The sequence below is a fragment of the Ictidomys tridecemlineatus genome, chromosome 7, assembly GCF_052094955.1.
Source record: "Ictidomys tridecemlineatus isolate mIctTri1 chromosome 7, mIctTri1.hap1, whole genome shotgun sequence".
Taxonomy (NCBI): domain Eukaryota; kingdom Metazoa; phylum Chordata; class Mammalia; order Rodentia; family Sciuridae; genus Ictidomys; species Ictidomys tridecemlineatus.
In genome coordinates, this window is record NC_135483.1 from 102,275,061 (window position 1) to 102,302,549 (window position 27,489).

Below are 27,489 nucleotides of genomic sequence, written 5' to 3' on the forward strand. Positions count from 1 at the left end.
ATAGCAGTATGCTTAAAGGAATATCCAAAGAAGTTTAGGAAAAATGATTATAGTTCATCGAAGATCAAGATGGTTGATGTTGATGAGGGTAATCTACAAACTGTGCAAATAAATGAATTTTACAGATTTTTTTCCAATAAATTTCAATCTGACCAACAAAGAGTCTCTCTTTTTAAGTTAAACGGGGTTAAGTTTAAAATAAAAATAAGAAACATGCAAGGAATAAGAGATGTAGAAAGTGAACTATCCCCAGGAGGTGATTAAAAGTTAAAAATTAAACCAAGAGACAATTAGACAACTAAGAGAAACTGTGACATACTAAAATGTAATGTTTTGTCAAAAGTGGTAAATGGGCTCCATATTACTTTCTGGTGATAAAGGTCTGGACTGACTCAGACCATTTCAGGCAATGATGAAGGAGCTTGTGATCACCCTTGCCTGCATTAATCTGATTGGGCAAGTAGGAAAGCATGCCTTTGAGACAACGAAGAGTCCAGAGAGGACTAAGAATTGTTTTACTGAAAGAAAATGCACATAAGGTAGGTTTTCAGGATAGGTGAGATGCCATCAGGAAATGAAGAAATCCTTGGGGCTATGACCAATATGCAGAAAAAAAAACAAAAACAAAACAGAAGTGGAACAAAAAAGAGAACATTGTATGTGGTTGAAATTAGCAAACCCTTGAGTTCCCTGTAGAGGAAGCTTGGGTTGATGAGACAGAAGCATGAACATGAGGTTTCTCAGGCTACTTTCTTCCCTCGATTTGAAGGATAATTTCATATGTCATACTGACTGAGATTCAATCTTGGTTTATCCAGTCAAACATTATTCTGAATGTCTTGTGTGAAGGTATTTTTTTTTTAATGAAGCTATCATTTAAATCATTTTACTCCTTTTTTGTTTTAAAATATTTATTTCTTAGTTCTCGGCAGACACAACATCTTTGTTGGTATGTGGTGCTGAGGATCGAACCCGGGCCGCACGCATGCCAGGCGAGCGCGCTACATTGAGCCACATCCCCAGCCCCCATTTTACTCCTTTGAGTAAAGCAGTCTTCCCTCCATAAAGTGAGTAGACATCATGCAATCCATTGAAGGCTTTAATACAACACACACTGACTTGTTCTGAACATGAAGGGGTTTTGACGACATATATCTGGGTTCAAATTGCACTTCTTCCCAGAGTCTCCACACTGCCAGTTTATCCTACAGATTTTAGATATACCAAGCCTCCATGATTCAATTCCTAGCAATCTTTTTCCCTATCCCCTTCTCGGTCTCAGTCATACACACACATACACACACACACACACACACACACACACACACACACATACACACACACAAAGCTAGTTCATTCAGGTTGTTCTGTTTCTCTGGAGAACCCTGAATAATTCAGTCAGGTACCCTTAGGCCCAAATGGATGTCCATATTCAATTCTCCCCTTTCATCTTCTATAGATTTCCTCAATGAAACTGATCCCTCTGTGTAATAACCATCAATTTACTTGTGTGTTTCTATGGGATGATGATTTTCATATTAGAAAATAACTAATAGGATGTACTCTGATTTCAATGTGATGTGTTCATGGGTTGGAAGTTTGGTCCCCAATGTGGTCATGTGAGTGGTATTGGGAGTGCAAGAGGTGTGGCTTAGTGGAAGGTCCTTAGGTCATTGGGGGTGCTATTGTTGAAAGGTCAGATTAAAATAGTTCTCATGGGCATTTGCAGGTAAATGGATGGTGTTGGAGAAAATAATGCTAAGTGAAGTTAGCCAATCCCTCAAATAACAAATGCTGAATGTTTTCTCTGATATAGGGAGGCTGACTCATAGTGGGGTAGGGGGGGGATCGTGGGAGGAACAGAAGAACTCTAGATAGGGCAGAGGGGTGGGAAGGGAGGGGAGGAGGCAGGGGGTTAGCAAGAATGGTGGAATGTGATGGACATCATTATCCAAAGTACACATATGAAGACATGAATTGGTGTCAACATACTTATACAACCAGAGATATGAAAAAATATGCTGTATACGTGTAAAAGGAATTATAATGCATTCCACTATCATTTATTTTTAAAAAATCAATAAAAAATAAAATAAATTAGTTCTCATAAAATGGTTGTTATATAAGACCAAGAGCAGCCCCTCTCCTGTCTTTCTGACTCCCTCTTGTACTCCTTCCTGCCCTCTAATGCTGTCTGCCAAGAGGTCTTTGCCAGGGCTGGTGATATGTTATTTGAACTTTCATTCTCCAAAACTATAAACAGAATACACCTTTTTTTCTACCCTACCCACCCTCAGGTATATTGTTATAACTGTAGACAATGGAGTAATGCAGAGGGAGATGAATCCTTGGATCTCCTTTTACACATACTCCAATGAGTCTAGTATAAATGAAATCACTGCTAACTTAAGACTTATTTCTAGCTTCTCTTTTTTGACTTTCTACTTTCCATAACTTATCCTAGATGCAAGCCCTTTCCTATTAAATCAATAATAGTTTGTAACTATGCAAACAGGCCTCAATTATTAGTCATTACCATTTGCATCCTCTTCTATAAGGTTAGGAGTAATTCTCCTAGTAATTCTAGTAATTCTCTTGCCTATTTCTCCCTGTCTTTTCGCTGCTTCCCAGCATCTCCAAATGCCTTTGTTTCTTCAAACATTGCAAGGACAAACTATTTTGGACACATACTATAATTCATATTCTAGAGCAAAACATTCTAGCAATGTGACCTTGGACAGGCATTCAATGTTTCTGGGTCTTGGTTTCCTCATCAGTAAAATGATGATAATGAAAATAGCTGCCTTTCAAGATTAAAGTGAGAATTGGAATATATATGCAAAGTTCCTAGCCCCTGAGAGTAGCCATGAAACACAGTAGTACAATGTCCTGCATACTTAGTGGGTTGTACTCTCACCTTGCTCATTATCGTCCTAGTATGGATGATATCTATATAGACATCCTAGCTATAGACAACAACCAAATCACTTTCTCAACAATAAAATCTTTATCCCTTCTATAGATGCCATGAGATTTCAGTGGCTCTAAAAATCTGGAGGGGGGCATTTCAGTATGAATACAGCAGAATCAGAAGGATGAGGATTTCTAGAAAGGTTTTCTTTAGAACTTGACATTTAAACTCATTCTAAGCAGTTTAAAGTGAGCTCTTTTAAGTGTTAACAGGACACCTTGTCAACATATGAAAAGATACTTATTACCTACCTGCATGCTATTTTCCCTCTGTTCATTAAAATTGCATATTTACATGTGAAATTGTTTGTCTACTAACAAAACACATTTATTTCCTATCGTGATAGATACAAGGTCAATTTCATGTGTGTGGACCTGTAGGGCAATCATCAGACATTATAAGGAATTTGCAAGGCACATTTAGGTAAATCTCTAAAGCAAAACTTGTTTTCCATTCTCAAACATCTCTTAATCCATTTGCAAATCACCTTACAAGGCTCCATATCTTATCACCCTGGGTATTATGACGCTCCATTTCTCACTGCTTTGGCAGCAGCCTCTGTTTTCATTAAAACTCATCAAAGCATGCATAATGGAGTAGGTAGAGAAGCTACAATTGAGGTCTCTCCAAAATTCCTGCACAGAATTGTACAGTGTTATTTCAGGTAATAGATTATCAACCCACTATTGACAAAGTCATGTGTCCACACAGTTAAACCTAAACTGTTAGCCTTGCTTCCTAAAGTTAGCGTGATGGTTGTGAATTGCCTCTGGGTTGCACACCAGACAGTCAGTGCAAGGGAAATTAGAGTTTCCCAGGAGTTAGGATGGGGTCACTAAGTTGTACCATTTATTTCTTCCCAGTCCTATTATGTTGTTCATTCTTTGACAGTTTTATCTTACAGAAAAGTAAGTAGAATCCAGGTATTTGTGTCATATGCATTTGTAATATATTTCTGTGCTGGCATTTTTCTAAATATTTCTATTCTAAAACATTCCACTTTCAACACACACATACACATACACACAGAGAGAGAGAGAGAGAGAGAGAGAGAGAGAGAGAGAGAGAGAGAGAGAGAAAGAGAGAGAGAGAGAAAGAGAGACTGTATTAGTTTCCATTGCCTTGCCAAAGGCTTACACAAGAACAAGCTGGAATGAAATTCTCAAGTTTGATTTTAATCCTAAGTTGGGTAGTCATCACTACAGAATTAATGTTTCCTAAATGTTATCACTTGATTACAGACTGTATAAAATCACATTGAATATCTGCTGGGTACACAGATAGTGCAACATGCATCATTGTGAAGTAGCTGGAATAATTTTGACTTTACAAACATATTAATGAGGCTAGTAAGTTGTAGAAATGGGATAGCAAGTCTAGCTATCTAGAGTGAGGCTTCTGTAGTACTTATCATCAGAGGAGTAAGGCTTGGGAAGCAACCCCCCCTTCTTCTATTGCTTTGCACCAATGTACATCAGTAGTCTGCTCAGGCCAGGTAGTGATGAGCCACTGAAAATACAGAAATTATTAAGATATAGTCTTTAGAGTTCAGAGACTTTATAATTGCTTGTCTTTGCGGCAAAACAAATGCCTAAGTCTTCAGCTATCCCAGCCATGACTCAAAAGTTACACGAAACCAGAGTGGTCTTTTAAAAACACAGTTTTGGCTATGCCTCTTAATCCCTTTCTATCTTCGCATGTGTCAATTCTAATATCTGTGACTTACCATTTTTGAAGGGCAATAGCTTATATATAATTAATATCAATTAAATATCAATTCCTGTCTGTGTTTATTGCAACCTCTGAATTATTTTATTATCTATTATACTTGTCTTCTGTGGGCCCACAGACCATAGTTTCTGTCTCTGTAAATGGAGAACAATGATGACAACTTCTTATGGTGGACCTGCAGTCACTTAGTCAATGAGAAAATGGGTAAGCAGTGCCAGAGAATGAATGCCTGTCAGGAGCCACTCTGGAAATACATGCCCTTAAGTCCCGAGCAAGAAATATTAAACAATTATTGCACCCTGCAATAACTTGGGCTTTACCCCCACTTGGATAATGAGCCATGCCTCCAGGAGCAGGCGTTACCTGGTGGGATTGAGTTACACTCACCTATTCCTTTGTAACCCCACCCCTTGCCTCATTTGAATGGCTTCTCCCCAATAAAACCAGATTCGGGGTGTGCTCTTTCTCTTTCTTGCCTGCCTTGCCTTTTTTGTGGGAGCCTGGTCAAAGGAGCTGTCAGAGAACCCGAAGATAAAGGTATTTCTCTGTCTCTGTGTGATTATTTCATGCCAGCCCCGTTCAGCTGGAGTGACCCTGACTGGTTTAGTTGTGTGTCACAAGGGTCCCAGAACAGAAGGTAAGGGTAGCCAAGGTTCTTCCCTTTACTATCTTTCCCCTTCCTCTGGAAACATGACCTATGTCTTTATGGATGGCAGGCTCAGCTCATCCTGGGGAGGAGCTCAAAAGCTGCTTCCTATGGCAGCACAAGCATCATTTTCTGGTTGAGACTCACTCATGGGTGACAGATGTGCTGTGGCTCACTAGCAGCTTAATCAGTTGGAATAATACTTGTATTGTTGCTTATATTTCAGAGGGACAATTTGCTTTCTGTAAATGAAGTGTTTTCCAAAGGACTCTGTTGGGCTGCAGAAGAATTATAATTCAACAGTTTAGGGGCATGAAGCTTTTAAAAATATTTCTCTTCCTCTCTTTAATACATTATGCTGTCAACCAAAGCATGGAGACCACATAGGCTTCCAGAAGGCTGGTCTCTTAGGCAAAGCTCAGGAGCGGATGGATCTGCGAGTGTTGAAGGGCTGAGCTTTAAAGTGGTCTCTCTGGGCTAGCGCAGACAGCATAATCTCCTGCTAAATTGGGCCATTAAATAAAACTACTAAGTCATAAAGCTGTAGCATTACCCTGAAATTAAAGCATTGTCACCTTTGAATTGCCAAGAATTTTAACAGGTACTTAGAGAAATTTCTTTCACATACCCGTTTAGCATGGCCAGTTGACTCCAATCCACATGGATGGAAATAGGAGACTCTGATGATTGAAATGTGGTTTTCATTCATTCACCTGGTGATTCTTCTTGCATTCCCTTGTATTCATTGACCAAATTCTTAAAACTTTATTAATCTCTCACTTACTCACTCATTAATTCTCTTATTTATTTACTTCCTTAATTATTTTTTTATGTGTCCAGTGATTTGTACATCATTCAATTTTTCATCTGGTCATTCGGAAATTAGGTCATGCTAATAAACTTTGAATATTGACTGAGCTAAGCACCAAGGTTACAAAATCGGTAAATCTATTCTTGTCCTAAAGGAACTCACAGTTCAGAGAAGACAGGCAATGTAAACAGATGCATTATATGCAGTGTGGGAAATAGAACAGAAAGCAGTAGATCATGCATAAATAGCACACATAAGGTAAGAGTTGAATGAAAGTGTAAAAGGGGACTGAATATGGTAGTCAGACAAGATGTCCTTGAAGTGCCACCCTCTGAGTCGATATTTTAGTAGAATTGATTAACACTGAGTAGTTACTAGTATAAGGCACTGTGCTAGGTACTTCACATTCCTGATGTCACTTAGTTTCCCTAACAATTTTGTGAGGAACCTGCCATTCTCTTCATTTTATAGAGAAAGGCACAGAAATATTAAAAGACTAAACATCGTGACCAGAGTTAAAGCTGTGATTCAAGTTCTGAGGCTGTGACTTTCAAGTCTAGGTCCCTAGGGTCAGATGACATGGAGTCTCTGGGCAAGGAAGGATCCCTGTTTCCAAACACAGTCCCCTCTGGCCCATACTGTCCCATCCACTGTTCACCTTCCACCTGATAGTGTAATGGTAGAAAGGTCTTCCAGGAAATGACTACATAAGAATTCGTTCTCTTTGGTCCCCACCTCCTTTCCCTGATCAACACTTTCCTCATCTGGAAGATGCCTTTTCAAGTTTTTTTTCTGAGTACTAGATGAAAAGTTTATAAAGCACAGGTTCTCAAAGCTTAGTTTGCTAAAGAATAAGCTGGGATGAATGTTTAAATGGCCAATTTCTAGGCTTGTTCCCAGAAGTGTTTATTCAATGAATGTAAGACAGTGATCAGAACTAGAATGGTCAGCAAGCACTTGAAGATATTGGACTCTGGGACATGTCTATAGAAGGTGATTAGCACAGTTTTTTTTGGCAGTTATAAAACCCTCTTCCTTTTCAACTCCACACTTCTAAAGGACCCTGAACAGAGACTAAAGGAGCTCTCCTTCTTAAGCTCTGAAAATAGGTCTTCTGACTCCTTCCTAATGGATTTTCACTGCACTTTTATTGCAGATTCCCAAGAGTTCCTTGTTCTTATGCCAGGGGATCAGAAGGCGGCACAGCCAACAAAGGCTTACTGAGGTGCTGCCTTATGGATTGTACACTGCTGGCCCCTGTGCACAAGGACTTCCCACTATCACCACAGAATAAAGTCATCCAGCTCTTAAAGCAACTTCATCTATGTCATTATCTTTAATTCATACTACTATCTTGTAAAGGCTTGATAGCCATGGAATGCTGGCCAAGTTGCTTAACATCTATGAGGCTCCATCTCCTTATCTGTATAACTGGAGTGGTCAGTTATTCTTACTTGATTGGGTTGATGTGCAGATTAAAAAAACTAAATGAATGGATGTATCAAACAGAGTCTCTTTAATATCTGGCTTTCTCTAAGAGCTCCTCATATAACAATTGTCAATGTTCAGTGTCACTATCACAGGAGTTTCTAGATACTAAGGAAATTCAAAGAGAGAATTAGTCAAGAATGGCTTCCTGGGAGTTATCAATCTTGTGTTTAACACAAGAAAACAAGTGTCTCTGGGTTAGGCATAAATAAATAAATAAACAATAGAAGAAAAATCAGTCTTGTTGAGTTCAGCAGAATCATGAACACAGAGATGCAAGGAAGAGGTGTCCAAAGGTTCTTTCCCTTCTTTAAGGGATCCTGGCTCACACAGGTATTCTGATACAGTTTAGCTGAATGAAGATATTTTTTTTCCAGCTAGGAAGAGAAAAAAAAAATTACAGGTGGGAGTCAAAGGTGTCTCCCAGAAAGGTTGCTTGTTCTTGTTCACTTTGCTCTGAGCCCTGGATTTCAGGGAGACACAATGAATCAAAGTCAGTTTAGAATAAAAGAGCCAAGTTGTACTGGCAGCAGGTGATCCCTTGTTCTATGAAGTAGGGAAAAAGAGGAACCATTCACCTGGGAGTTTTTTTTTTTTTCCATTACTCTTCCCCTTATGTGAACTGCCTTAGTCTGTTTTCTGTTGCTGCAGCAAAATAACCTAAGCCTGAGTACTTTATAAAGAAAAGAGGCTCACTTTGCTCCCAGTTTGGGATACTGAAAGCCTAAAATCACCTGGCCTCATCTGGTCAGTTCCTAATGAGAATCTTCTTGGCTAATTTATAACATGGTAAATGGCATCTCATGGTGCAAGTGTATGCAAGAGAGATCAGATGGCAAGAAAGAAAGCAAAAGAGAGAATGAAGAAAGGGACATTCCAACCACAGCATGGGTTCATGACACATGAGCATCAACCAACCTTGCATTCTCCATGTGCAAGTGTCCCAAGATGCTATGTTTATTATCTGTTTATAAGGAACAGCAGGAGACAACAACTGATGACTGTCCCTGAGGACAGCTTCCGCATGACTCTTCTGTGCAAATTTCATATATCCTTAGATCCAATTTTGCTTTTCTGGACTACCTCCTTCTTTAGACTAAGTACTCATTTCCTTCTCCTATGAAGACACATTGAATTTTCATGGCTCCTCATTGAATTCATGAGTTCATGTAGCCAATGAACTACTACTAAATCCAGGTTAGTTATTAAGAGCATGGGTTTGATTGGAATCTCAGCACTAACATTTCCTCATTTTTTTTTCGTGTTATTTGACTTACAGCAGTTACTCAGCCTCCATTGTCTTCCTGTTATTAATAATAGAATAATATTAATTATATTTATAAATATAAACCTATTTATAAGTTTGTTGTGAAGATTACATAAAACAATGTGAACCATCAGAAAAAATGTCTGACCTTATATTACCAAAATGTGGCACCTGTTATTAGGTATTATTTTCATTACTCTGTCTCCGGAAACCTGAAATCTGATTTCTTGGTGTTTCTGGGAATATGGTGAAAAAATAATAACTAATAACTTTTATGAGCGCATAACACTTGGTATGGGAAAGAACCCATGAAAATAAATACACATGCCTAAAAGTGGTTGAACTAACAGCATAGGATTGGTGGAATTTGTAAATCACTTTGCTTTTTGGTAATTATTCAACCAGTTAATCCTTATCTACATGTGTATACCTAAGTGTGGGTGTGTGCTTTTGTTGGTGTCAGTATAAAGGCACCAAAGGCACGTGCATATGCATTCTTGGGCGTACAGCATGATCATTATAAGTCATTACTACAGGTAAAGCATTATGGCAATCTCCGACTTGATATTCTCCAAGTTTTATTCTGAAATATCCAAACCTACAGAGAAGTTAAAAATATAATAAAATGAGTAGCCATCTAACCTGTACCAAAATTTTCCATTGTTAACATTTGCTACATTTGCATATCATTATGCTTGTCTCTCTTTTTATCTTTTCTTTTTCTAACTTCTCCTATAGAATTTCCCCTCCAAACCATTTGAAAGTAAGTTCTAGATAAACTGATGGTTTAAACCTGAGGATTTCAGCTTGTATCTCCTAGGAATATATTCTCTCCTATAACCACAGTATTAAAACTACACATAAGAAAAAAACTATGTTTCAATTAATATTATTTTGGGACATGTTTTCTCTTCTATATTTTATAGAAATGTCAATTTTTATATTTTTATTCAAGATTCAAATGGCCAATACTTTGGATTTGATTGTCATGTCCAATTAGTCTCTTTTAATCCAAAAGTCCTCCTGCCTGACCCCATCTCTTGCTATTTTTGTTCCTTTGTTTGGTTTTCATGGTATCTTTTTAAAGAGTATGAGCTAGTTGTTATGATTTTTTCTGATTGTTCACTCATTGTTAGAACATCAGCAAGAAATTCTCCTAGGTAATATCTGTCCTGCTCAGAGCCTCCCATGAGCCGCAGGTGATGTATTCCGTTCTCTTATTGGGGGTGCTGAGCTTCTTCAGTTGGCCAAAGTGGTCTGCAGATCTCTGCATGGTGAATGTGATTTATCTTCAGTGAATTATCTGTGGTGTTACATGCGGACACTGAATGAATATCCTGTTCCCCAGCATTTCCTTCCAATCTGTGAATGGTCATGACTCATAAGTTATTACAGGGAAATTTATAAAATGCTGGTTTTCTAATTCTGTACTTCCTTCTGCACTTCTGGCTGTCATTCTGCATTCTTCACTATAGAGATGTTTTGTTTTGTTTTTTTCCTTGCCCGATTTATTTTGTTTATTAACTTATTTATTTTTTGGTACAGGGGATTGAACACACAGAGATGCTTACCTACTGAGCTATAACTCCAGCCCTTTTCATTTATTTATCTATCTATCTACTTATTTGTTTATTTTACTTTGAGACAGGTTCTCACTAAGTTGCTTTGGGCCTCCTTAAGTTGCTGAGGCTGGCCTTGAACTGCATCCTCCTACCTCAGCCTTACAAATGGCTAAGGTTAGAGGTGTCCACCACCACACCCTGCCTCCTTGCCTGGCTTCTTACCTATTACCATGCCATTATGGTTTCAAAAATTATTTCATTTAAAAATATTGTGATGCCCTCTTTATCTTTTTGATGCTCAGATATTTCTAAACATAAATAATAACACCTTTAATTCTGCTTTATATCATTTTTACATTTCCACCTTAATCATGTAGCATCCCCTTGCTTTCTAACACAACATGTCCCAGGATGTCACCTTAAAATTTTTCTGCCCTAGACTCAGACTCAAGACTTTTTCGTAAAGAAGCCTTGTTTCCTTTGTCAGAAGTGGTATTTGGAAATTCAGATCCAGGTGTTAGGTTTGTACATTTCTAGGCTTCTCTGATAGATAAAGATAGAAAGTGTGTGTGTGTGTGTGTGTGTGTGTGTGTGTGTGTGTGTATGTGTGTGTGTATGCATGTGTGTGTGTGTGTGAATTTGAGTCCATAGTTATTTCCAATGCAAACCAGATAAAATTAAATTTATTTTTCTCTTCTGTCTTGTCTCTCTTCACTCTGAAAACTCATTCCAATGAGATCAATATGCTTAAGCATTTGCTCTCCTACAACACAAATAAAATAGTTTCAGAATCACATTAGCAATATCAAGATTAATAACAAAGTTTAAGATTTCCTTGAATTTTAATTTTAGTTCTTAGAATATATTCCACCAAGGGCGTAAAGTCTGACAGAATATTATTTTCAATATACTTGAACTAATCATGGGGACAAACACCTGTAATCCCAGCAACTTCACAGGTTGAGGCAGGAGGACTGCATGTTTGAACTAGCCTAGGAAACTTAGCAAGTCCTTCTGCAACTCAGTGAGAACCTGTCTCTAAATAAAAAATGAAAAGGGCAGGAAATATGGCTCAACAGTTAAGCACCCTGGATTCAATCCTCAGTACCAAAAGGAAAAAAAAAACTACTTGAATTATTATTTTTTCTTTTACTGTAATTATGTTAATAATATAATGCACAGTTCAGATTTTTGTTAATTTTAATTCTTGCCCTTTCATTCATTTGATTCAAAAAATTATGTATTTATTGTCATACTGCAGGCTGAGCTCAGGGCCATTCTACCACTGAACTCTATCTCCAGCCCTTTTTATTTATTTTTTTTTTAATTTGAGACAGGGCCTTGCTAAGTTGTCCAGTCTGGCTTTAACCTTATGATACATCTGCTGCAAGTCTCTCAAGTCACTTAAATTATATGTTTATACCACTATGTGTAGCTTGACTCAGTTTTATGTCTTGACTATTTAAAATATTTGTATGTTATAAAATTTCAACACACACATACTCACACAAAATGGTTGACTGGAGATATTTTGTTTTCTTGTTGCTTCTATTCCATTCTTATTGTCTCATCTAGATAACCATTTATATTAGTTTGTCCTTCTTATGTTTATCTATTTTTCTTCTTTTTATAGCACAATATGCAGCATATGCCTTTGCACATCAATAATTTAATTTTGTCACTTGACAATATCTAGTGGAAATCACTCTTGATCAGTTTAGAGACGTTATGTATTATTTATTATAGCTGCATTGTATTTCAGTGTGTCAGTTAACCACACTTTATTCAGTGAGACACCTATTGATGTGTATTTAATTTTCCCAATATGTTGCTTTCTGCAATAGATAACCTCAGCTGCAAAGCAGAATTTCAACAACTTATCTAAACATCGTTTCCTATCACGTATCATATTCCTGCTGATTTCAAGAGCTGTCAATGAAGTCAGTAAAAATCCTGGTAGTCTGTTAAATGTTCTGTTCTGTAGTCAGGGAATACCTATGGTGAGCCAGGTGTTAGGCAAAGGTTTTCGAAGCAGTCTTTTCATGCACTTACAGTTTAGCAGGAGGGAATGAGTAAAGAGTTTGTTCTTATAGAGTGAATGAGACAAGCACAGAAGTTGGTGGAGTTAGGAAAGGCTTCCCACCAGAGACGGTACTGGCACCCTGGCAATGTCATTTATGTTATGATGAGCTTCAGAGTAGAGATGCCAGCTGAAAGATGAATTATTCCACTCTCCCCTTTGAGCTTTCTTTTTTTCACAGCCTCCTCTAGAACCAAAGTATAAATTCCATGAGACCAGAGTTGACTCAGGGATGGGTTGTCGTCTTCTTTGACCTGGTTAAAGCATATACAAATGTCACCCTTGTTTCTCTCTCTTAAGGCTAGCTATTTGTACTCAGTTCATAATCTCACGAAGTCCTCTGAGCTCAATACTGACAACTTTTGATTTTTAAACAAAGGGATAGAAGGCTACTATTTATTATGTACTTGGGTCCCAGGTACTGGGTCATAAATTCTTAGAGTGTATCTCCTTTAGGCTATATAATAAAGCATGAGGGAGGGAGGGATCATGTGTCATTTGGATTTGGAGAAAGCAGAAGCTGCGAGAAGTTGAGCTGCATGTCCACCATCACTCAACTAGTAAAAGTGACCCATCCTGGAATCAAATTTAAGTTGATCTGAGTCCACAGTTTTTTATCCTCAAAATGCACTAAAACAGTGTCTACCACAAAGATCCTCCTCAAGACCTCACAAAGGCCATGCAAGATGGTGTGCACCTTTAATTCCAGCTACTTGCATGCTGAGGAAGGAGGAATTTCAAGTTTGAGGCAGAGCCTCAGCAACTTGTTGAGACCCTGTATTCAAAAAATAAATAAATGAAGCAGCAGCAGCACTGGGGGTGTAGTTTAGTGTTACAGTGCCCCCAATCCTCAGTGTCACCCAGCCCACACACAAACTCACAAAATCTAGCAGCAATCAAACCCCACCACAGCCTCAGGGTCCTCTTTCCATCAGGCGATTAAGATTTAGGGCTTCCTTTGCCTTTTTTCCCTGTTCTAGATGTTGACAGACTCAGCATCGAGGGAGGGAGGCAAGGTCTAAGTCGCCACCCTTTCCGGCTGCCCGTTTGCTGCTGCCCGACAGTCACCTCAATAAGAAAAGAATACCAAGTAGCTTCTTCCCCTAGCCACTCCTGTAAACTCCTTGAGCTGGAAACCAGAGCGCGATTCAACCTTGCATCCCTCATGTGGTCCCACTCCAGTCCCTAGCAGGGTACTCTGCACACACTAGACATTTAAATTGTTTCCCTTTGATAAATTAGTGAACAGATAAAGATGATACAGCATACATGGAGTCCATTCCAAACCACCACCCTTCAGAATCATAAAACAGATTGCCCAAATCTCTTTGATCATGCCATCTATTTTAAAATAAGGGAAAAAAAAGTAAAAGTATCCCCCCAAAAAGGTATATAAAAAGTAAAGGCTAGAGCGAAGTGGGGAGGATAAATCACAGTCAAGTATGTTGTCTGGAAGTCGTAAAGCGTGGCCCAAGCAGGCAGGTAATGGATGGGAGCCTGATCCGCGCGCACTGCGGTGTCTGCATCCCCGCTAATGCACAGCGCAAGGTGGCTGTAAACCGGTAATGCGCGCTCACCCAAACAGCAGAAGCCCAGCCTTTAAAAGCAGCTGTGCCTGCAGTGGTTTTCACAAGGCACGGATGGAGTCTCTCACAGGCAGCTGGGCTGGTACGCATGGGAGGAATAACAGCTCCTGCGGGAATTCTTAGCCTTTTAAAGGAGTTGGAAATCGCTTTACAACAATTGACTTCCTTCACTTTCAAGGTTGGGGGGAAGGTGGCATTGATCCCCTCATCACAGATTCCTAGAAGTGTTTCTAATAGTGAAATTACCTCATCAGATCCTCCTTGAATTTTGGAGAGGTCACATTAGGCTTGAGGTCTTGGTTCTGCCATTACCAGTCATGTGACCCAGTACAAATTGTTCAGTTTCCATGACTGGAAATTGGTGCTGGCCAAGTTGGCTATTGGAAACCAGGTCTGACTATGACAAAACCCATGCTTTCTTCTAGCACTTCTGCCTTTTTAACTGTGCAAGTTCTTTCTAAGCCGATATTGACTTAGCAGTCACTGTCTGTGATTTAAATGGGGAGGAAAGATACAAACATCTGAAAAATTAAATAACTATCAATGCAAAATGACATATCCTAAGACCTTACATGAGTAGATGGCAAATGAATGGTAGAGACAGTATTTTGAGGATTATTTAAACTGTCTTTTCCCTTGGCATAGAAAATTCACTTTGTCAATAGAGATAACTGTACCAGAAGTGACCCTAGGGACCTTAATATAGACTTATTTTATTACAATAGAAATATAAGTGAATTGGCACACTGTTCAAAGGAACATAAGCAGCTCCCCACAGTGATTTCAGTTCAATTAAGCTCAGTATTGACAATCTGTAGACTTCCCTTCCTTCCAAGCATTGCAATAGAAAAAAAATGCAGTTTTTTTTCTGGCTCTATGTGCAGAATGAGGTCTTATTAATCAGTTATTTCTTGTTTCTGTTTTTTTTTTTTTAAAACTTTCCTTGTGTTTGTTCTTCCTTCTGAGTCTTGATTCCCATGGCAACAATGGAACAGTATACAAGATCTGTAATTACTATTTATTAATAATACTGATCATAATAATAATACCAATCAGATATAATGAGAGAAACAACTTGAAAGAAAATTAAATTGTGGCTCTGTATGTAAACAGTTTACAATTTCTGAAATGAGAGGCAGAGGAACCTGGTAGGTTACCGAGAGACCCACTATAGAGGGGTGTCAGAGCACGTTCCTGGGGTGATGACCAGGGAAGATTTCTCCACAAGAATGATGAGACAGAATGTTCCAGAATATTTATTCATGGCTGTTCTACCAGTTCTTTGTGAAACCTCTTTTAGTTTGATCCTGCTATATTTGTTGTTGTGTGTATGTGTTTTGATTTTGTAACTTGAAATGTCATTTAAATTTGCACCATTATATAACACATATATAGAGGAGCTGATTTGGAAATACTGGAACTAACAGCCTGAGATATTGTCATTGCCGTATATGTAACTTCCTCCCCCAATTGACAGCAAACTTTTGGAGGAATTACATGGTGCCTTATACTCCTGTACTCTAGTGGCTAACATAGCACTAATGAGGTAGAAACCTGAACACAAGAATGAAGGACACATTTGAAATCTTGTACCATAACATAGTCTGTGGGGGAAAAAAAAAGATCAAAAGCTGAAAGTCCTAGTGTACCTTGAGGAATGTTTTATTGGTCTACATAATATTGCATGGTCATATCTATGGAATAGTGCTTTGGAAGTTGATCATGCTTGCTATATGATGACCCTTATCCTGTGACTTTTTCATACATAAAACTGGCATGATAGCTGGCTCATGACATCATTCACTCTCAAACCAAACCATTGGGATGAATGTTACCTTATAAAAACAATTTTTGAATATATAATAACAGTTTCTTTAAGCTAAGTTGGATGTTTAGTGAAGTGACCCTATTTCATTCTTAATAATGAAAAAAACAGATTCCTGTATGTTCAAAAATCTCCTAATGCACTCCTCTCTTAAGCAAAATGAATTAGTTAACACAATCACATGCCTTTGAACAGTAAGAGATATGAATCTGTGTTTCTAATCATGGGATTGAATAGCAGCAGACACATCAGCCTACCAGACTGATGAAAGAGAATGGACAGGATAGTGCAATGTAGAATTGGACAGCAATATTTTTTGAGGTTTCTAGATCTTAGCTCTTAAAAAATAATTCTGTTAAAAAAATTTCAGGAAATGTAAGAGACACCAGTAAATAGACATATGATGCTATTCCACTGTTTATGGATAATTGAATAAGGTAGTAATAATTTATTGTGTACAGCAGCAGCTATGCTTCAAGAAATTACAATCCATGTTTCTTGTTAACTTGATTTGCAGAATACGCTTCCCACCACTCAAATCTCTAAGGAATGACATCCAGCTCCTCATTCTGATACAAAGTTCTAATGTGTAGATTCTTAGCTGTTGAGCACCAGATAACCTGTTATGTGTTCCTGTGGATCATGGCACCAAATCATGATGTTACTATCAGGAATGGAAATGTTGATTATCAAATAATCTCATTTTCTTTGTTTATGTGTTTATTGGTGATTTTATGGTGCTGGGGGTGAAACCCATAGTTTCATACATGCTAAGCAAGTACCCTACTGCTGAGTCACATCCACAGTTCAGTAACCTTGTTTTCCAATGAAAATATTTCAATGATGGGCCCAAAATTACTGCCAAGGATTAGAAAGCAGATTTCAACTCAGATAGGCTAATTTCTCAACCAAATAATACTTTTCTCTATTACTGGTTGAGGAAACAGGGCTTTAGAGAGAATAATTTGACCATGGTTGTTTAACCTGGAAGCATTGAGTTAGCATACACAGAAAGATTTTCTGGCTCTAGAACCCAACTGTATCTACTTTTTTCCATTGTCCATTGAACAAATCAATTCCCTTGAACTTTTAACTTCATAGATCCAGTTTTAGTTAAAGGTAAATAAGATGTAAATCCATATATGGTCCCACTTGGGAATGAATCTTCCCTCCTCCTCAGCCTACCAGACTGTTGCAAATGAATCCAGCTCATTTGGAAATCCCTCAGAGCTAAGCTTCTCTAGCTAAAGCTATTCTTTCCCATCCTAAGCCTGGCATCAGCAACATCAGTCAGTAAAGCTGACTTTTGCCATGGTGACATGGGTATACCTGGCTTCCCAATATTTAGCCAGGTTGCAGGTATTAGTGTGAATAGCTATAAGATAGCTGAAAAAAAAAATAGAAAGTGAGATAAAACAGGATTGATCACCTCTTTATTTTCAATTTTATTCTTTTTCCAGAAGCAAAAGTATTCAGAGAACATAGGGTAGCTTTGAAAAGAAATCCACTATGACGTTCTAGGTTTGAAACAATCTCCTTTCCTCTTCTCCTGTGTCCTGTGCTTGCAAGTAGGGCTTGAGATGTGTATTAGGTGAATTGTGGGATATGCTTTGAAGTTCTAAATTTTCTCTTGTTTTTCTCCCACATATTTCATGTACTTAAAAGTGCTTGTTAGTGATTGAAATCTTAAAGGCAAAATTTACCCTTGCAAGCCAAAAGATGGAGTTATCAATGTTATAAGTGACCTTAAGACAAAACTTGACTTCCAATATAACTTCCTTTTACTTCTTGCCAAAGATAAAATATGATTCTGGCAAAATCAGTTGATGGTTACATTCATCAATTAGATGAATGGATGTAAGAGTATGAATACTTACACTTAGATATGTATGAATATGAATACTTATCCTTAGAAGGAAAATGTAAATACATGCAATTTAATGATGTTCACATTTGTATATCAGCTTGGATACATGGAGAATAGGGGATGAATAGATAGATAGATAGATAGATAGATAGATAGATAGATAGATAGATAGAAAAAAAAGAAATAATAGTATCTAACTACTTTCCTTATTTTTATTCTTTACCTATCTACCAGGGCAGCTTTGAAATAAAAACTTGTAAATGGGCTTGAGGTTTCAAGCAATCATCTCTCCTATTGTCCCTTACAATATGTTTGAATTTTGGGGTTGTGGTAGATGTTTGCTAATAAAGAAATAACATGTTTAAAATATCCTGGAACAAAGCAGTAACACATCTTCTGTTATTATAGACTAGACATAGTTTTCCTTTTATTCTTCTTGTAAGCATAATGGCTATGTGAAAACTGGGCATCTTTATTCCTCCCTTTATGTCATTTCAGTATTCAGTGATAAGTTTTCTTTGCTTATTTTATCAATATTTGTCTAAATGGTTGCCAAAATTTTTTGAAGTTTTAGATTAATTACTTTTGTTATAATATTATCTTTATAAATAAGAATCATGTCCTATTATTATTTTTTAAGTGAAAATCTGATAACATTGACTGTTTTTGCATTTTAGAGAAAAATGTAATCCTGGCTCAGAGAAACATTGGGGAAATGTGGGTTATCAAACAGACTTAAGACGTGTCAGACTGTTTGAGCATGATTTAATTATATGGTCCAGGAGGCATTTCTTTTGTAGAGTTGGAAAATGTTTTGGAAATAATTAAAACTGAATCTTTTCTTTCTACTTTAAATATGTTGAAAGTGAGGAATAGGGAGATGAAATAACTCGCTTCAAGTCATGTACAGAATTGATGGTAGAAGAAGAAGTAATCTAAGGTTCCTAGGTAGTCTCTTCTGCGTTTTTTTCCTGTTAAATTTTGCCAATAGTCCTCTCCCTGCCTCTGAGTAGTGAGGACTAATAAGTAGTGATACTTTGAGCATGTTTGCCAGTCATTAGTTAGTGTCTGGTAGATATTCCTTGAGTTATTTCCTTACTTTAAGGACCTTAGTTTACCCATTTTTAAAACTAAAAGGGTGGGAAAGGAAAAAAAAAACACTTGATTTCTATGTTAGATTTCTTTTCAGCTCTGAGAATCTATGAAGAGTAATAATGCAATTATGTGGGCAAGTTTCTCAAATGACAAAAGCTTTTCAAGTCTTCCGATTTCCTCTTTTGCTTTGTGAAGATGTTCAGAATTAAATTGCATGTCCAATTGCAGTAAATATTTGCCCAGGTTACTGTAACAGACTGTTACAGACTGAATGCCTCCAGACAGTGCCATATAACTGCAATTTTTTTTTCATATTAACAACCCTGAGGCCTGTGTTGCAGGTGTTACTGTCCTGATTTTGTTGTAATTGCTGTCATCTTAACTGACTATAACCTTGAACTTTGTGAAGGTAAAATGACTGATCCAAGCTCTTTGTTGGCAGAAATAGGTTTCAAATGCAGATCTCTAAACCTCTAAAACCCAAATTCCTCTCTTTTCTCATTGGCTTCCATGTTTTCCTGTCTTATTGTTTCTCTTTGATTTAGAGATCTTCATCTCTCTGTATTTTTTATTGTAAAACTTTTAAATTATTTTTGTCCAATAGAGGTAACATGGAGAATGAATAATTAAAAACTGCAATTAAGCACCTGCACAGGAAGCGTTGATCACATTGTTTCAGCCTTCTTAATGATGTTGTACTTTACAGATGCTTGTTATGTATATGTCTTATTTTTAAACAAGATACTGACAGTTTTTTGAGAAAATGATCTATGTTGTCATTTCATAAAGGATATAATGCAACAACTATTTGCAGCATTTACATCGAATTAGGTATTATAAAAATCTAGGAATTATTTAAAGTCTATGGGTGGATGTTAGTGGGTAATATATCAATACTACACTTTTTAAATAAAAGGGTCTTGAGCACATACAGATTTTGGTATGGTATTCTTGAGGATATCATGCAACCAAGTTCCCACTGATGTGGCAATAAGACTCTATTATTAATTTTAAATGACATAATGGACATTTAAGGCTTTGTATAAAGCCTGTGAATGAGAACTTCAAAAATTTAGCTATTTAGATAATTTGCTCTGACACTAAGTCTGAGGAACAAAAACTCTCTGGTGACACTCTACATAAGAAAAGCATTCAGGTAGTGTTTACTTGTTGCACTTTGCATGGGATGGTGATAAAGAGTTACACATTTAATGACTCATTTATACTCTTTGCTTGCTCTTCTTTTGACCTTCCTTGTAATGTCTCTTGCTTTGGGTTATTGTCTGAGCAGAAGACAAGATCTGGATGTCAGTACAGCACAACAACACAGAGCTAACCCATGTGAGGGGTGCCAACCCAGAGAAGCCCTATGCCATGGCCTTGGACTACGGTGGCAGCATGGAGCAGCTAGAGGCTCTGATTGATGGCTCCGAGCACTGTGAGCAGGAAGTGGCCTACCATTGCAGGAGATCCCGCTTGCTCAACACGCCTGGTAAGTCTCACCCTGACCTTGTGCTTCTTCATAGGCCAAAGTGGGAGGTGGCCTCAGTAGAACAGATGAGTCTCCCAAACCCAGAATATTAAAAAAAAAAAAATGGGTGTTTATCCAAAGGGGCTTTATAGTTGCAGTTGTTTACTCTACAGAGAGAGTTGCAGCCAGAAAAGGACTGATTGTCTACAAGCATTGGATTTGATATACAAGGTATGATCTGGGTGAGTTCTATAGATTCACCTTCATCTCCAAAAAGAAAATGTGGACAACATCCATCCTGCAACAGTGGTGAGAATACAGAGCTTCTTGAGAGAAGAGGCACTGAAAGAGACCATTTGCACTAGCTTTCTTGGTGATGGTGGTAAGAGATGCTCTTTCTGAGAGAGGGCATAGAATGTGATGAGGCATCAAGAATCTCAGCACATTTATCCAAGAGTGATGAGCTATTCCTGGTGAAAAGATGCACACAAGAGAGCATTGTTAGGCAAGGATGCCAGAAACACCGGCAGAGAGCCATGCTCTGTGTTCACAATAATTATTTTACCTGAAGAGTGCAGACCTTAACAGAAATGACTCCTTTAAAAATAATTTTATTTTAGCAAAAAATGGACCTATTCTTCTTACTTCTTCTTTTGTCTGTGGTTGATTTTTTTTTTCATTTAGAATGAATGATTTACTTATTTAGTAATGTGTTTTTAAAAGTAAAGAGAAAAGAGAAAAAGTCTAGGACTATTTACCCAAACCAGCTTCTTGGAAAATGTCAAGAGGAGTCTGTCATCAGTTTGTGCTTGCTATGGGAAAAAAATAACACCTATTGGGGGGAATGTCAGTCCATCATGTGTTTCAAGGCAGAGAAAGCCCACAAGAACCCAAAAGATGGGTATCATAGTTCCTAGTCTCAGAAGCTTAGAATTTGGTGATTAGAGGTTAGGAATTTCAAAAGGGTGGAGAAAAAAAAAACACAGTGAAATGTCAACAAAGGGGAAGAAAGAGAAGCCTAACTAAAACAATGTACTGCCTGGCTGATCTAGAATCTTCAGGGAAGACGCTGTTCCACATAAGTGAATTTTCCAGATAACTGTCACTTATCCTTTTAAACACCAAAAATATTTTCAAAGAATTTTTAACTGTTTGAAATGAAAATCTTTTTCAAATGGATTACACGCTCCCTTGCCTTCTTAAATGGAGAATTCTGAACATAAAATGTAACCTTTTCCTGATGACTCAAGATCATCATTGTGAAAATCAATTATTGTACTCTCTTTGGATGCAGTCATACTTGCAGAGCTGATTAGATTGTAGGCACCTATTGGTGCCCCCTTTAAGAATCCTCAGACATAGTACCCTGCGGGATTCAATGTTTATTCATATCTCTCACCCTTGGATGTCAAGGCTGCACCTGCCAATATCAGCATTTTGTCAAAACATTTATCTCCAGAAACTACTCTACCTACTTTTGACTGTGTAGTCTCTAGTTATCTAAGAATTGGGTTTTGTGGAATTACAGGGAAAATGAGAGCATGCTCATTCTAACTTTGGAAGGTCCTTTAAAATACTCATTCTGTGATATCCAGTTGGTTATACCACCCTGTGTGTGTGTGTGTTTCCAAAGTTCAACTGTCTTAAATTCTCTGAATAGGAAAAGCATGGATTTGGTAGAAGCCTTACTGGGAGTGAGGACTTGATTCTGTCCTTATCAGTCCTTGTATAAATTGCTCATTTCTGACAGTTCACTTTTACCACATAAAAAATTTACATTTCGCCTGAGCTCTTAAGCCTGGTGAAAGAGCTGAAGGAAAGATCTAGTCCACCCTCCTTGTTCTAGGCCTGGTTTGTGTTAGGTGTCCAGCAAAAACTAAGGTCCACATCATTCACATCTTCCATCCCAGCAGGGAAGGTCCAAAATCTGGGTCATAATGGGAAACATTCTCAAAGGAGAATTTTATTTATATTCAAATTGTGAAAATAGAAAAAACAGGTAATAATTATATGTTGACTGACTTGATTAGGAAACTCATACGTGCAGATAATCTCAACTCATGAAGATGACTTCTGTACCATTCTGGCCTGCATCCTTCCAAACAAATTTCCATGTGTGTATTCACAGAAATATATCAGAATAAAGTATTAGAGCTTGATGCTTTTCATTAGGTCTCTTTTTACCCATGGATTTTGAATCAAAGGAGGGAGATAAAGGAGGACCCTAGGCACAGATGCAGTATTTCCTTTGTCCTGGAGGGTTGGCTTGAAGATTGCAATATGGGCACTTATGTCCCTCAGCTTCCAACTCCAGATAGGCACTGCTAGTGGGAGGGCAGTAGAGCACTCACGCAGACAGCATCATAGGGAAGTGGCCCTTGCCTCACCCTCCCACTACTGGGAAAGAAACCACTGGGGCACATTTACAGAGGAGCTCACCTTGTGAAATAGGTAGAGACAAGGAGAACAGTGTGCAGCCACATGGATCCTACAGCCAGGGCCCAAGGAACTTTCCCCTGCAGGAACTTTCCCCTGGGATCTCTCAGCGGTAAGCACTCCCATCCCCAGAGAAAAAGCCAAGGCCAGGATATAAGAAGGATGGAGACATCTCTCCCTCCTCTGCTTGCAAATCTGGAAGCATTAGGCAGGTTTCTGCTTTATCCGTTAATTTAGTACACATTCAGCAGAGATTCCCAACCGTGGGGTGCTGTTTTACAGCCTGTATTTGTCACACAAACTCACACTTTTTCATATCAACAAATAAGATTTCAGACCATGATTTTTATTAAGGGAAGAATATTCCCTTATATGGATATACTCCAATTAACAAATCCTCTATTTGGACATGTGCTTTACTTTCATATTTTAAAATTAATACCAATAACACTACAAGAAAATTTGTATGAAGATCTTTATGAACATAACTGATTATCTACTCAAAATTTATTCCTTAAGCTACCATTGCCAGAGCAGAAAGATTGTGCGTTTTTAAGGTTTTTGCCACAGTGACTTCTGTAGCACATCAGGGTTGTGCCAATTTATACTCACAACAACACTGTAAGATGAGGAGCCCATTTCCCAGAAATAGTTATTATCACTTTTCTTCAACTATGTCTATCTGATAAACATAAAGGGGATCAAAGACAATTTTACATTTTTTTGTTGTTCTTAATTTTTTTAAAAAAATAAAAATGTTAATTTTAGGAGATTTTCCATAGCTTTTTGGTTGCTACTACTAGTAGCCAGGGTTAGTAGAAGCTATAAAATATTCTAAGTTGTGGTTGCAGGTGGATTTAAATCAATAAGAGGATATGGAGGATGACTTCTTGCCATAAATTCCTTTCCATGCTATACATAATAGATAATTAAAGGGAGGAAATAAAGAAAGCAAGATGGGAGAAAAGTAAGAAAATATTCAAATGGCCATCAATGACAGAGGTTTCTTCTGCCTCAGTTATGTGTGGGGTACTGTATAATCATTATCTTTAACCCAAACAGACCTGCACAGTGTAATTCTCCCCGTCTGATATTTCAGAAAATAAAATCCAGGAGGATTTTATTATCTCCTTCTTATCTTCTGGAAAGAAAATGCTTGCTCAATGCCACATAGCTGGGAGGGGACAAGTCTCATTCTAGCACCTATTACTATGCTTGAAGTCAAACTATGATGCTACTTCTTGCACTCTGCAAAGCTCCAAAAAGCCAAAAGTTATAAGGAAATGAGGAATACATAGGAATTGAGAATTTGCATGAATTTCCTAATTTTGTAGAAAAATAAGGGTGAAGAGAGAGAAGAATTGTCAAAGCAGTCTCCAGCAAAGCTATCTAGTTGAGTGTGTGGCCTGAAATTGGGCAATTTTTTTTTTTTTTTTTTTTTTTTTTTGCAGCATCAAAGGGTTTGCACTAAGCTAGCCAAGATGCAGCAGCTTCTACGTTCACATTCCCTTCAGAGGAGCCCTGTGAATCCTACAAATGCATCCTCAGAGTCTGCTGTCTTTTAATTCCAGTTGTTGTTCCGGTTTTCTTCATCTAGCAGCAGGCAGGTAGAGAGGGAAGACAAGCGAGATAAGGTCATGCATGGTTCACCACTGTGTCTTTTTCATTCAGTGTGTGACTGAACCATGACACTGTCATTTTCTGACAGATTCTTCTGATATTCTTCCCCAGAGCTACTGATAAGTACCAACCAATTGGAATGTGTCATGTGTCTCTTTAACTGGAAGTGTATTCTGAAAACTCTGAAAAGGAATAGAATTCCAAGATGTTGATTGAAATTTTTGTTACTTAAGGGAATCTTTATGTTATTCCCCTTTAACTTTGTTTTTCTTCACTGTGATTGCTACTTCCTACCCTGCTCTTTATGTAGGCCCTGAAACTCTGCTACAGAGCAACTTCCAAATTCCAGGCCAGGAATCACTAACCTATAAATGCTTGGCAGCTCCTTGTCACCTCAGGAGGAAGTGGCCACTTGTCCCCAGGGAGGGAGCCTTGGCCTTTCCTCAAGTATCAGTACCTATGTAGGAATTTTCCTGAGCTCAATCTCCTGAAAGCAGCATATGATAAGGATATGAAATGAAATAGAACCCACTTGGAAAAGATTTGCACAGAGAACACAAAAATTAATATTGAGGCCCAGTCAATTAGCTTTACAGTCTATCACTTCCCCCTAGACGGATGACAAATTGAGAAGGACAATAGGAGGTGCTCTCATGGGGAAGCTTTGTGCCAATATCCCTGGAGGGAATGAGCATAGAAAGTCCTGCCTAGCTTCACATTCTCTTCCAATACTTGCTACGTGTTTTAGTCAGCTTTTTGCTCCTGTGACTGAAGGACCCAACCAGCACAATTGTAGAGGAGAAAAAGCTTATTTGAGGGCTCATAGTTTCAGTGGTCTTAGTCCATAGAAGGTTGGCTCCATTTCCTGGAGCTCAAGATGAGGCTGAAAATCATGACGGAGAGTGTGGTAGAGGGAAGCAGCTCATATCATGGTAATTAAGAAGCAAAGAGATTCAAGGACAATCTCAGAAACTTTCCCCCAAAATGTACTTTTTCGAATGCCTTCATCACAGTGGTACCAATTGCAGGTTATGACTTCAGGCTGTTGCTGTATTTATTTTGGACAACTTGACTAGGAAAGCCCAGGTCACTCCTGGCAATGAGGATAAGAAGAGTCAGACAAAGTTCTGAAAAAGCATGTAGGCTGGTTATTCTTTTAGCTGTCTAATTCAGTGTCTGACACGACACGGGTAGGGACTGAATAGATATGGTTGAATGAATTGAGGTATGGTAGAAATAACTTCTGGGTGATTAACCTCATGGTTGTAGTTTTGTTGCAGTGTGCACTGTGTACATGGTGTGTTGTTTTTTAACCAAAGGGACCTGGATCCCAGTCCCAGTTTTGTCACTTGTTAGTTCTGTGACATTTGACCAGACACTTTGACTTCTCTTGAGCTCATTTTCTACTTGTAGAATATGAACAGCAAAGCTGTCCTTCTGATGTACATACTTATCATTTACACTAAATGAGATAATGGACATAAAGGTAAACAAAGACCCTAAGGTGCTCTATAGATATAACCATCTTGAAAGCCCTGGACTTTGTAGAGAATTGTGTGAATTGATGTGTATTGATCAAGACATACATCTTGTTAGGTAAAAACTGAAAGTGAAACTCATACACTTAAGATATGAAAATAAATATAGTATATTGAAAGTAGTATAATATATATATATATATATATATAACATTGAAAATAGTATATTCAAGTCAGTAGGGTAAATTAGGGAAGTATGATTCTGCTCTGCTCAGAAAATATGATTCACTGACATAATCAGATGATATATTTAGTATCACTGTTTATTTTCCCCATTGTCTGAATGGCTAGACCTCAAAGGTGACTTGGCAACCTCCTTCCATTTGACCTTTCTGGGTCCATGAATAACAGTGGATTCTCCCACTCACCTACCCAGGTCTGAACATCTAAGCAGCACCATTTACAGAGTTGCTTTCCAGAGAACTGAGAATGCCATTCATATCCAAAATTTCTTTCCTAAATATCACCATTAAGTTTTTTTTTTAATTTTACATTAAATATTGCTCTCTCTATTCAGTTTAAGAATATAAATGCTGTCAGAAAACATAGTCTGAGAAGTTTCTACTGCCTTAGTGGGAATTTGTTCACTATGAACGTTCTAGAAAGGGAGAAAGAACAGAGTGACCTGATTTAAATGGGGTTCTGAGAAGAAGGAGCCTGTAGAACATTCAGAGGCAGAAGGGGACCGTAGGGGAAGGCTGACGCAGGAACAGTGCACAGTTTCACCCAAGGAGCTCTGAAGCTAGGTTTTCCCTTGTCTTCTGAAGACAATTATTCTTCCTTTGGCCTTTCACTTATTTATTCTTGGGGTAAAAAATATAAAAAAAAATCAAATCAGTTTCTCAAAGAAATATCTGCACCCCTGCGCTCATGACATTACTCATGACAGCCAATGTGTGGAAACAACCCAAGTGCCCATTAGAGATAAATGGATTAAAAAAAAAAAAAGGTGTGTGTGTATGTGTGTGTGTGTGTGTGTGTGTGTGTGTGTGTGAAAGAAGGAAATCCTGTCATTTGTGACAACAAAGATGAAACTAGAGGACATTAAGTGGAAATAAACTAGACAAATGATCTCAGTTATATATGGAATCTAAAATGTCCAACTCATAGAAACAGAAAGTAAAACAGTAGTTCCAGGGACTGGCGAGTGACGAGAAGTAGAGAAACATTGATCAAAGGATGCAAACTCTCAGTTATAAGATGAACAAGTACAAGTTCTGGAGGTGTAATGTACAGCACAGGTGGTGACGGAATGTTCCTGAATTTGATTGTTTTGATCATTTCACAACATGTACGTATATCAAATCATCATGTGTTGTACCTTGAATGCATATGATTTTTGTCAAATAAATATTTTAAAAGAGTATTTAAAATAATGAAGCAGAGAGAGAGAGAGACTCCACTCACCAGATACAAATATATACCCCAAAGCCATGCCCCAATTCCCATCTCCCACAACCACACCCTGCCACATCAGTTACTCCCATCAGGGATC

General features: G+C 37.9%; 1 protein-coding gene across 2 annotated transcripts in view; it reads left to right on the forward strand.

Annotated features, from left to right (window-relative positions):
• The window catches only part of Cntnap5 (contactin associated protein family member 5), a 790,097-nt gene that overhangs the window by 513,063 nt on the left and 249,545 nt on the right, over positions 1-27,489 (forward strand). For both annotated transcript variants that reach the window (XM_021721849.3, XM_078017259.1), the window contains exon 13: positions 20,221-20,421. In XM_021721849.3, coding sequence (XP_021577524.2) covers positions 20,221-20,421 — 201 coding nt within the window. The remainder of the gene's footprint in view (positions 1-20,220; positions 20,422-27,489) is intronic.